At 41.1% G+C, this 12,880-nt stretch overlaps 1 protein-coding gene across 1 annotated transcript in view; it reads left to right on the top strand.

Moving 5' to 3' along the window:
* The first annotated feature begins 5,795 nt into the window (after positions 1–5,795).
* Positions 5,796–12,880, top strand: part of ACVR2A (activin A receptor type 2A) — an 88,026-nt gene continuing 80,941 nt past the window's right edge. Inside the window, exons 1-2 of the mRNA XM_010354915.2 lie at positions 5,796–5,858; positions 6,757–6,890. Of these exons, the coding sequence (XP_010353217.1) occupies positions 6,836–6,890 (55 nt within the window). The 5' untranslated portion in view covers positions 5,796–5,858; positions 6,757–6,835. The remainder of the gene's footprint in view (positions 5,859–6,756; positions 6,891–12,880) is intronic.

Here is a 12,880-nt window from a genome sequence, read left to right on the forward strand (position 1 = left end):
TTTTGAGACTGAGTCTTACACTATCCCCCGGGTGGGAGTGCAGTGGTACAATCTCAGGTCTCTGCAGCCTCCACCTCCCAGGTTCAAGCAATTCTTGTGTCTCAGCCTCCTGAGTAGCTGGGACTACAGGCACGCACTGCCACACCTGGCTAATTTTTGTATTTTTAGTAGAGACGGGGTTTCGCCGTGTTGGTCAGGCTGGGCTTGAACTCCCAACTTCAGGTGATCTGTCCATCTTGGGCTACTGAAGTGCTGGGATTACAGGCGTGAGCCACTGTGCCCACCAAGGCTTTGTTATTTTTGATGTTTCTCAATTTTCATTTACCATTAACTGCAAATATTTCCATCTAGCTTTTGCTGACACTACCGTCAAGGACATTAATTCCTTCCATGATGCCACATCCAATGGCTTACATTTTTGTTTTTTCATTTTGCTGTATGACTCCATTGGATTCAACACTGTCCCTATCTTCCTTTTGTAAAAGACTCCCACATGTGACATCCATCGCCCCTGGTTTTTGTTTCATCTCTGCCCACCACTTCTTTATTCCCTTTCCTGGCTTTTAATCCTCCACTTGATTGCTACATTTCTTCTTCTCTCTCTCTACTCCCTATTTAGATACTCGTATTCATTTCTATGGCCTTAAATACCATTTGTATGGTGACAACTCCCAGATTTATATCTGTAGCATTGCATGTTGCTCCCAACTTCAGTCACGTAGATCCACTTGCTTATGTTACATCTATCTCCATTTGAGTGTCTCACAGGCATCTTAAATATAATATTTTAAAAACTGAGTATTTTCACTATTCATCTTTCCAGTTTCTGCCCTATAATATCTCTTCCTTTTAAATCTTCCCCATCTCAATAAATGACATGACCTCTACTCATCTGCTCAAGAAAAAAAGCAGGAGTCATCCAATCCATCAGCATATCTTCCAGAACATATCTTAAATCTGCCTACTTCTTTCTGTATTAGTTTACAATATTATCGTTTCATGTGTGACTTACTGTAATACCCTTCTAACTAATTTCTCTGCTTGCTTTGGTAATCTCTTGCAACTCATTCTCCATGTAACAGCCAGAGTGATCTGTTAAACATAAGCCAGACCGCACAACTCCCTGACTTAAAACCGTCCAATGAATTGCTACTTCACTTTGACTAAAATCCAAGGACCTTACTTTCGTCCATAGGCTGTTGCATAGACTGGATCCTATTTTCCTCTCTCTCCTTATTCATACTACTCTCCTCATTGCCATGAGAGCCTTCTTTCAATTTCTTAAATATATCATACATACTGTTTCTTCTTCACTAGCTTCTTTCATGGTTATCTTCTTTTCATCTTCCAGGTTCCAGTTGAAATGTCACATCCTTTGTAAGTCCTTCCTGAATCATTTTCTCTAAATAGATTCCCTCTTCCTATACTATCCCATTGCTGTTTATCTCAGCATTCTGGTTGCTTTTATAAATAATCCTTTCCATCTGGGAATTACTTGTTTACTGGCTGTTTTCCTGTCTTCTTCATGATACTGTCAGCTCAGTGATGGTGGAAACTATATTCATTTCATTTGACACTTGTACAACCAAAACCTAGCACAAATTCTGTACCTAATAGTTACTTGTTGAATAAATGAATGCCACAGAGAGTGTAATGAAAATGACTGACCCTTATGCAGACTTGTATTATAGAAAATTTCAGGACTATAACATCAAAGCTTTATTCAAGATTTTAAGCACTTGTCAAAATGGATGAAGGACTTTTTTTTTTTGAGAAAGAATTGTGTATGTAGTCTGCTTTCTACTCCAGCAGGAAATCCACTCTTAGATTCTCTATGATGAATTTCCAATCTATGAGACCTTCGTGAAGTCAATGTACAATAAAATTGAATCACTAAGAACTTGAGGCCAGGTACAGTGGCTCACACCTGTAATCTGAGCAGTTTGGGAGGCTGAGGTAGGCAGATCACTTGAGCTCAGGAGTTCAAGACCAGCCTGGGCAATATGGCAAAATGCTGTCTCTACAAAAAAGTTGAAAAAAAAAAATTAGCTGGGTATGTTTGGCACATGTCTGTAGTCCCAGTTACTCAGGAAGCTAAAGTGGGAGGCTCACCAGAGCCTGGGAAGTCAAGACTGCAGTGAGTGGTAATTGCACCACTGCACACCAGCCTAGGTGACAGAGTGAGACCTATCTCAAAAATAAAAACAGAAAGCAAAACCCTTGAAATTAAAACAATAACAAAATAGAAGCTCAATTATTTTATAGTTTCAACAGACATAAATTAGTATCAAGTTGCTACAAAATTTCTAAAAAATTGTTGTCTATGTCCATGCGTATCTCATTAAATATTAGTAAATCGTTTGAGACCAGCACTGGTTTAAGACATACACTTTGAGTAATGCAGGTTTACTCCATCATCCTTCCATTTGATATTGGTTTAAGGTAATAGATCTCAAATCCTGAACTATTCTTTGTTGGGTATGCTAAATGCCCAACCTCCTGCGGAGTATTTAGCATCCTAGTCCCAGGACACTAAAATCCAGTGCCACCACCCTTACCAGTTATTGTCCAAACCAACACCTTTCCCACCTGCTACCCGCCAATGGGGGAGCATCAGTAATGCCATAATTCAGAACCACTTGGGGGTGTGGGTTCTGACAGTTGCTCAGTGGCGTTAGAGTAGGCACTGTGGTTATCAGCATGGGGAGGAATTGAGTCCTAGTACCTGTTCAAGAAAATTAAGCAACTGTGGTCATGAATTTAAAGTGGAGGGTAGGAAAGAATCGTTGCCAAATTAAGCCTGTTAGTTTTGTTTCCTACACATTTCTTGAATTTTGAAGGGAGTGATAGTGGGGAGAAAAAGTCAAATATTACCTCTGGGACGTTAGAGAGAAATCAATTGGTCTTTGAGATTTATATTACATCACAGTTTCTCTTAACTCTTCTAACTCACTTTCTTCACCTAAAATCTTTTGTCTTAACACTTTTCCCCTTATCCATTCCCACATTCTTATCCTTCTCGATATGTCTTTTTGACCCCCTTGGCACAGTGCAGTACTATATAGATGGACATAAGTAGAAGGTGAGGAATAAATAGCAGCAAAAGCTAGGATGTAGACAATTTTCTTCCCACCTTGGGCACTTAAGGAGAGGGGGTTATTTATAAAAGAGACATCGATCATTTCTCCCTTCCTTGGACTCACCAAGTTACCAAATTTATTCTCCATGCATTATGCCTTACAGCATTGGCATATAAGAAATTCGTTACTTGTGCCACTTCAAGAATGCCCATGTTATCTGAACACATGAGATTTTTATAGTAGCTAGAAAGCAGCCGAAATGCTTCTAAATCCTTCATTTAAGGGGAACTTAACATCCTTCATACTCCAAAGGTTTTCAGTCATCTTCCTGAACATGAAGAGATTAGACATGTCTTGCTAAAGTGTCTGTTGGTGGGTCCAAAGGCAAGTTCAATTATAATCCAGTTCATTTCCAGCTCTACTTCAGAACTGAAGATTTAAACTTCTTCACATCTTTTTGAGACATGAGTTTATAACACAAAATCTTTTACTCTGGAAGCAGTCTGTGTCACTTATTTACCTCTATCTCCTCATCCAGCCAACACTCTAGACTGAACTGGCTTCTCAAGATTGTTCCACCTGGGAATAATTTTCAGTTCAATTGAACTTGGCAGGACTCTGAACTTCAAATTCTAGCATTGGAGTGGCCACAAGGCTAGGTCTTGGGGTTGGGAAGTGAATGAAGTTAGCTAAAGATGTTTATCTCATAATGTCCGATGCTCTGATCGATTAGAATTCATGTTTCCTTTTCCTTTCCTCTCCTTTCTCATTTTCCTTCCCAAACCAGGTTTTACACCTTGCAGTGTGTTAGGAAGTGGTTGTTGGATTTGTGGATTTTAAAGAGTGATTCTAGAAAACAGGGAGGAAAGAAGGGCAATGGGGTTAGCTGTGGCTACCTCCTTTTAAGCTTTGAAGCTCCAGTGGGAATCAGTCACAATTCCTTGTCATTTTAGGTTACATTATTTTTGAATTAAAAACAAAACAAAACAAGGGGGTAAACGAACACATTTAGGAACAGAATAGCTACTGTTACTGGTTAAGACTTTTCCCATGGGGTTATTTTTTGTCTTTGTTAGAAAGGAATGTCCTAGTGAAGCCTGGCTGCTTCTCTTTAATACTACAGAAAAATATTTTTCATGCTTATTCTTATACTGGCAAATTTAGTTGGTAAGATAAAGAATATATTTTCAAGTTTCAGTTGTATTACTCGCTATTCCAGTTATTCCACTTGCTCTGGTTTCACAATTAAAGAAATATTGAAATGATGCACAGATAAGACAAGAGTGCGGCCTGACCCTGACATCAAATTCTGTAATGAACTTCAAATGTTTCTAGAGTAAAATATACTCTTCCATTCCAGAACCGTTAGTGCAACTCTTAATTCCACCAGAGAACGGACGGTTTATACATATTTCTTTGACCAACTCATAAAGATGGGAGTACATGAGATCATTCAGATACCTTTAACACCAACTTGGGAATTTGTAACTGTTGCAAGTATCAGTCAAATTCTGAGCACCACGATTTGAGAACTGAAAATCTTGGAGAGAGTTTAAAGAGCCAAAGTGATTATTAATAACCCTGACAAGTTGTAGAAATGGGCAGATAATTACAGGATGAACTTAATAGACAGATATACAGAGTAATTTAGAGGAAGTAAACTGCTATAAATATAAGTGAGAAGACTTGGCTTTGTGGGAAAAGGTGGGAATCAGTAAATCACAAGTGAAACATGAATTAGCCATATAGTACAGTTGCTTTATTATTTAAAAACCAAAACTTCGTAGAGCACATTAAGGGAGACTGTATTCAAGAGAAAGGCAGTCATCCCTTCGTCATTTATACAATTATTTATTAAGCACTTTTGTGTTAGTTGATACTTCTGGGTGCTGGAATAAAATAAGGAAAAAAATCAAGATCTGTACCTTCACGAAGCTCACTGAAGTGTGGTAAATGATACAGCAACTACCTTCAATAGTCTTTAGTTTGTATTCTGCAGCCAACTACATACAGCAAATACTAAAAGCTACTTGAGGTAGGGAATCCATCCTATTTTTACCTGTTGGATCCATTCCGTGCCTAGCACACCAGCTTGTAAGCAATCAACATGGATTAAGGGGTAAAAACAGGCCCTTATAAAGAGCTAAAATTTAAACAAGTAATCACTTGTCTGATCATCAAATATGTCGTTCGAAATTCTCAGTTTTTTCTTCAAAGCGCAGTAAACAAATATTTGCGCACCTATTACTTGCAAAACAGTTCTCAACACAATGCTTTGTGTGTAAAAGGAACGGCGGGAATGGATTCAAGTTGCGCATCGTGATAAATGGCGTGAATATCCTGAGCGGGTGGACAGCCCTTCTCCTTGAGTTTTTTCTTTTTTTTCTTTTCTTTTCCAGTCACCAAGACAGCACGCGTGTGCAGAAGCTGCAGCGGTGGGACGCAGTGCTAAGTCTGGGGGCGCCGACACCAGCTCGCGCGTCGCGAGCTCGCCTGGGCAGTTCGGCGGGCGCGGCCAAACAGCTCCCACGTCCGCCTTCCACCGACTCCTCGGTCTTAGAGCGGACGAGGCGTCCCCCCAGAGGAAAGACTGGGCGCCGCAGACGCCCCTTGGAGAAGTCCCCGGCCACTCGCCCCACCTCGGGGTCCTGTTCCTCTTGGGCTTCCCCTAAACCCTCGGGCGGGCGCTCCAGAGAGGCCCGTGGGACGCGATTTGAAACGGGTCGTGCCCAGCCCAGCCCGCATCTACTCGGCGGCCACAGCCCAGCCACAGCTTAGGTACTTTGAGGCGCCCGCGCCCCTTTGTCGCGGTATCTCTCGCCCAAGCAGGCCGGACGCCGAGGCCTCGCGGTATCGAGCCTCCGTCCGCCCCGCCTCCTCGCCCTCCACTCGGCCCCGCCCTCGCTCTCACCCCTCCCCCTCTCCCGCCTCGCTTCCCCGACAATCTCCTCGCGCTCCCGGCCCGGCACGCGCGCTGCGCCCGGCCGCCGCCGCCGCCGCTGCCGCCGCCGCCGCCGCCGCCGCCGCCGCTGCCGCCGAGCGTTCCTCCGCTGCGCCTGGCTTCCAGCTTCGGGCCGGAACCGGAAGTTTGGGGGGCGGAGCCCGGCGGAGGCCAGGAGACCGAAAACGCGGCCGAGCCCGAAGCCCGGAGCCGGAGCCAGAGCCTGGACCAGAACTTGGCCGCCGCCTGCACCGCCGCCGCTGCCGCCAGCCGCTCCTTCCCCGCGCCGCAGCCGCCTCGCCGCCACCGTCGCGAGCTCGGCCGCCAGTGGTCCTCGGACTTTAGGTGTCCGGGTTGAAGGTCGGTCCGGACGTCGGACCCAGTCGGTTCCCAGACTGTCCGGGCGGCTGCGGACGCCGCCGCCGCCGCCTCCTCGTCGCCTCAGTCTGGCGTTTTGTTCCCAGAGACGGGAGAGGCGAGCGGAGCTGACAGTGATTTTGACAGTGATTTAAACCCGCTTTTGTTGTTGTTGGCTTTTCGTTGTTTGGTTTTGTGTGTTGTGCGTGTGTGTGGCGGTTTTTCCCCCGTGGTGCATTTTATTTTTTATCGTTGTGCTCTTTTTTCTTTTTTTTTTTTTTAAACCCAGTGAACGTTTTTTTTTTTTTTAGTTTTTAAATTTTTTTATTTTTGGTCTGGGCTTCCGAATATGTTTTATGACGGTTGATTTTACACCAGGAGGTTTGTCTCCGAGGAAGACCCAGGGAACTGGATATCTAGCGAGAACTTCCTCCGGATTCCCCGGCGCCTCGGGAAAATGGGAGCTGCTGCAAAGTTGGCGTTTGCCGTCTTTCTTATCTCCTGTTCTTCAGGTAGGTGCAGGGAGCGCGGCGCGGCGGGGCTGCTCCTGCGGCCGCGGCGGCCGCTGCTGGGGGCCGCGGCTGGTGTCGGGTCGGAGAGTCCAGTGAAGCCTGAGGAGGTTGCCCACTCCCTGCGCCCCTCGACTGCCACCCCCCTCCCAGGTCTGATTGTGATCTGCAAACCTCCATGCATTTTTCTCCTTTTGAGTTGGGTCGGCGAGCTGATAAGAGTGAGTGCTGTGTTGTTGTGGAAGTGAGAAAGTCATGTTTTGTGGCCATAACACTGGATGACAGCGCTGGTTGGGTTGCAATTAAGCCGCAAATACCACAAGTGACAATTTATGCAAAGGTTGAGATCTGAAAGGAGTGTTTAGTGTGGGCTTCTCCAAAACAAGGGTTGCTTTTTGTCGTCGTTTAATTAGTGCTTCACCGGTAAATATCACGACATAGATCAGGCCAGTTGCTGCTTAATTTTGGCTGTGAGAAACAATACATCCTATCAGCAATTTAATCTGGGTCTCCCCTCACGTTTTCTTCAACTTCAGTGTCCAGCAGCGTTAAAAATAGTTGTAGTGGTTGTTGGAGTGTTAACTATAACCCAGTGCAGAAGAGGTATGCCTCTTGGTGTTGGTAATGTGCTGGCGTTCAACCACCATTTGTATGCTCTTTTGGGGCATAGATTTTGCTTACCTACGGAATACTTACTTTAAACGCTTTGTATTGAAGCATTGTGTTCGGTTTAGAACAACCCATATGAAATTGATTTTGTTAAATATAGTGGACTCATAAAATAGGTTTTAGCTCAAGGTTGGGGGAATAAACTGGCCATTTTATATTGGAAATTTTGATTTTGTGAGGACGTTCTATGGTTGCAACCAGTGGTTGGAAAAACTAGTCTTTTGTATTTGAAATTCTATAAATGAATACGGCATCTAGCTCAAAGGTGTGCAGATGTACATAACAGGAGAGTTAGTTCAATAGATGAAACATTTTAAAGAAGTCTCATTGGATTTATTTATCGTAAAATTTAATATTCAGTTACGAGCTTGTGGCATAGAATTACAGGGGACTCTTGGTGGGGGGGGGGTGAGCGAATTGACAGGTTTCATGGCCATGTCTTTATCTCGTTTGCCACAGGAAAATTAAAGGGTGGTAGTCTTCTTTGTGTACCTCTGTGGGGTGTGTGTGTGTGTGTTTGTGTGTGTGTGTGTGTGTGTGTGTGTTTGTGTCCGTCTTCCCCACCCCCCTTTAAATAGAATCTTTTGTAATGTATAGAATTTTGCTGAATGGTACATTTCCTTGTGGTTAATAAATGGATAAAGTCTAGTCTTATGTCTGTAGTGGTATTGATCAGTTCCGGGTGGGCTGAATGTGTTGTGAAATGGCGATCATTGCCAGAGATTAACCAAAAGAATCATGTCTGTTTAAATGGAAGAAGGAACATGCTTAAGGCAGGCTGACAGTTCTTTTTGTGCACGGTTTGGGAAGGAAGCTAAACAATGGTGTGTCTGAAATGAATGAAGGCCTTGATTAACACTGAACCTCTTGCTTTTGTGACATGACTTAACCATGTAGTTTTTATCTTTCCAGTAGTACTCTTTTTTCTCTGCTTCTATATGTTGTGGCTGGTGAACTCCTCTTGTTCAAATCCCTTGTTCTGATCTCTTGCCCTTGAGGAGGGGCATCATGGCCACTGACCAAGGAATTGTGGACATTATTCCCTCCCAAACCCACCTGAGTCACACTAATTGATGAAGGAGGTTATTCTTGAGCAGTCTCAAGGTATTACTTCTTGAAAAGCAGGCTGTCGCTACAGATCTTACAGCTTCCTCTGCTTGGTTTGGTAGTGGAAATAATTGAGCATTAGTTTCTTGTGGGATTATTTTCATTGGGCCAGGATTATTTTCAGTGGGCCAGGAGGTTAATAGCTATAATTTTGAAATAAAGTGATTTTGTTGCTATAGGGCATATAGATATTCCACTTACATTAAACTAATATTATATTGTTGCATAGGCTTTTTAAGATGAACATTCCCAGTTGAACTAAAATATGTGATTCTGTTGAAGATAATTGAAATAATCATAAAGACCTTAATCCGTATTTATACATGAAGATTTTGAGTACTTAAAATGTCTGATTTTTAAAAGGCTTTTGTTATGGATCAGATGCACTCTAAAAAAGGGTTATTGTGTTTCTCCAACTAATTGATTTTTCTACAAAATGTGTAATCTGACATGTTGGAAACATGAGGTGACTGTTTTTATAATTTTAAAAATTCTCAGGTTGTCAGTTTTTCATTTCTAGATACTTGATTTTTTTTTTTTTTTAATCAAAATGGGAAACAATAGTAAGGAACAGTTTTGTTCCAGGTATTTAGAAGGGATGTTTACTATGTCGTGGACTCTGATTTTTCAGTTTCCATCCCATGGTATGTATTGTGGAGACTGATTATGCAGACTATTCCTGTTGGGTATGGCCAAGTGTATAATTTGCTCCTCTCTCTCATTCCAGGGGAAACGTTTCAAATTTTGCCCCTGTCCTGGAGTGCCTTCAGATTATCTTTGATTTTGAATTTTTTCATTCCTCTCATACTTCCTCAGATTCTGTTTCAAAACATAAATCTTAGTTTTCTTTTTATAGCCGCTGTGGTTTATTTGTATCTTTCCCCACAGTTTGTTAAAGTATGAGAATGACTTTAATACTTGTCTTAGTATTTAGATTTATCCTATCTACAGTTATGCAGCTATTGTGGTATTTGAGTTGCGTTGAAGTAAGTTGAGAATTCCTTTGGATTTTGTGGGAGCTGGAGAAGTATGGTCAGTGTATTTGATGAAATAGGAAATGGAAATATGGTAATTATGTTTTCTTCAGTTCAGCTAGGCAGTACTGTGTATGTGTGAATGTATGTGTGGTTGGGGGGGAGTTGACAGTACAGAGAATCTTTTGGGATTCTCTTGAACTTTGACTAACAAGTGATGGATGTTAAATATTTTGTTTTCTAAAAGGCAGAATCTCTTATAAATGCTGTCTGTGGTCTAATTCAAATATAATATATTGAAGCATGGAGACCAGAAACAAAATGAAACAAAATTCTCCCTCCATTCATTTTGTATATTTTTTTTTCCTATTTATGATCTAAGCCAATAGTTCTCAAGCTGGGGTGATTCTCCCTCCCTACTTCCCCAAATCCCCATCCATGGGACATTTGGAAACGTTTTTGGTTGTCACAACAGGGGGCGGGGTGTGCTACTGGCATCTAGTTGGGTAGAGGGCAGGGATGCTTCTAATTGTCCTACAATGCACGGTACAGCCTTCCACAACAAAGAGTTACCTGGCTCAGTATGTCACTAGTGTAGAGGTCAAAAAACTCTGTTCTAAGAAAGCCAAATATTACATGTTCTCACTTATAAGTAGGAGCAAAATAACGAGAAAACATGAAAACAAAGAACAGAACAGCAGACACTGGAGTCTACTCAAGGATGGAGGGTAGGAGGAGGGAGATGAGCAGAAAAGATAACTATTGGGCACTGATCTTAATACCTGGGTGGTGAAGTAATCTGCACAGCAAACCCCCATGATACGAGTTTACCTATGTAATAGACCTTCACATGTACCCCCGAACCTAAAATACAAATTTTTAAAAAAGGAAAAACTCAGTTCTAAACTCTTAAATTTTGAAAGCATTAGTTTATTAGTAAAAGGACTCTGCTGTCTTCCCCCTAAAGTTAGTAATCTAAATTTTACAAGTACATGGTATTGATGTTCTCCAGGGGACCTTGTATTGAAAGTTTTTAATCTTTTCATTATCTTTTAAATTAGAATATGATTAAATTAGAGAAACAGACTATAGATATGCACATTCTTTCATCCTATTTTACTATAATAAAAATATTCTGATGACTTATGGATAAACTCTCCTATCACCGATTTTGATAGAGTGCTCATGAAGACTGCATGTTTCTGGACCTGATGAATGATTGCTTAAGGTGTCAAGTTTAGTATATTTGCTTTAGATCCAGGATTTTCCTTGCCGTGATATGATCTTTAAGGATATTTGCCTTTACTTTATTCTTACTGACATCACTGGTTGCCTTATGGTGATATTCGTGTGTGTTTAACATGTTGCCTGAAATATGTTCACTGTTACATGTTCCCTGAATAGTTTCAAGGTAGAAATTCTGTTTTTTTAAAAAAGATATTTCGTTTGTCTAGCTAACTTTAATTTCAAGAAACTTTTAACCTAATCTCTTAATTACATAATTACCTTGAGAATCATTAGCTGGGTTTTGGTTACCGTTAGACTAATTTACGATACAGTAAGTAATATTTTATGATCTATTGCAGATCCTTTCCCTTTTTAAGGTTAAATCTTGACCATAATTAATAAAATGCTTACCTTGTTTTGAATTCTGGTTTTAAGGAAGTTAACCCAGCCAACCAAGATAAGAATTACAGTGAAACTCTTAGCAAATTAAGTAGCATTATGCCATAGAGAGGAAAATTCTAAAGTAATTCCCGCAAATGGTGTCCAGATGAGCCTCACAGTGTCTCTGTAACACACCTCTCCATACCCTTCACTGATACTGACATTTTCACCTTTTGGGTCCACCAGACTCACTGTTCTTAAGAAGTGAAGCACAACTAAACCGAATGAGATTTTAGTAATCTCTAAATTGTTTATTTAGATTCTAAGACTTTATTTTGTTGCATTTTGACTTTTTAAAGTGTTATTCTGATTTTCTCATCTTTGATATCTCATAAGTCCGTGATTACGATTTGTCTTTTCATGGTCTGTTATGTTGCCAGTTGCCATATTGTCTCAGATTATAGGTAAGCTTGGCAACATTTGATACTAGGGTCACTGGTATGCCTTAACTTTTTTGCTCACTGCTGTGTAACTCATTGTTTTTTCCATTCTCTTTCATCATTGTTCTCTTTCCACTTTCCTCCCTTCTTTGTCTACTTCCTTTTCTTCCCCTGACCCTTCTGTACTTCCCTATACTGCTTGCTTGTGGAACCCACTTGTTGCTTAGCATCATGGGTGACTCAAGGGGGCTTACCCATGGTTTTAATGAAAACGAATTGAATTTAGAATGCTTGAGAATTGACCAGATAGTCTTTTCCACTGTTCTTTCATTTGCTGGTTTCTGGACTACCTCACACACCGCCTTGGGAGTAGTGTTACTCTCTTGGAATCAAATGGCTTGAACTTTAGATTGCTCTTATTCTCTTTTTTAATATTCAGGTTTTCCTTAACTCTTTGCTGCTTAAGAAAAAGTTTCACTCATATTATTATTCATTCATCATTTCTGTTTAAGCCAACATTTGACTGGACCCAAGAGTATATTTATTGCCACTGATAGGACCACATTAGACTTCCTCTGTGGTAGATTTAATGCTGTTAGATTGTAAAATAGTCACGTCTAGACAGAACATTGATTTCAGATTGACTATTGAACATGAAAATTCCAGGAATAGTGTATAGAGGAAGGAGGAGGAGGAGGAGAAATCAAGAAGGTAAGAAAACTACTGTAGATAGCAGTTGACTTTCTGTCATTCTCCACCTAGATTTCTTTTTAGTCACTTTTGTATACCCAGTGCATCTAGAGGTCAGGCTTTGTTTTAATAAAGAGACTTAAGGGAAATATGTTTTTGTCTCTGAGGTTGGATTTTTTTGAACTGTTAGAGTGGTGAGCCTGAGGAAAAAATTGGAAAGTTCATATGGATAGTGATCAAGAATGTGGTCATAGAGGTTGGTAGACTTGAGCTCTGGTGTCAGCACTGCCGGTACCTAGCTTATCTATCATTTTCTCTTACTTGATTATTGTAGCACTTTTCTAGCTAAGATTCACCAGTTCCCTATCACTACTTCCTTTTCTTTATAGTCCATCTGCATAGCTGCTGGAGTGATCTTATTAAAAAATAAATCTGAATATGTCACCTTTGCTTAAAACCTTTCACTGACTGTGGGTCACCTTTATCATAGAATTTAAAGTCTTAG

Source organism: Rhinopithecus roxellana, chromosome 14 (assembly GCF_007565055.1).
Source record: "Rhinopithecus roxellana isolate Shanxi Qingling chromosome 14, ASM756505v1, whole genome shotgun sequence".
NCBI classification, from domain to species: Eukaryota; Metazoa; Chordata; class Mammalia; order Primates; family Cercopithecidae; genus Rhinopithecus; species Rhinopithecus roxellana.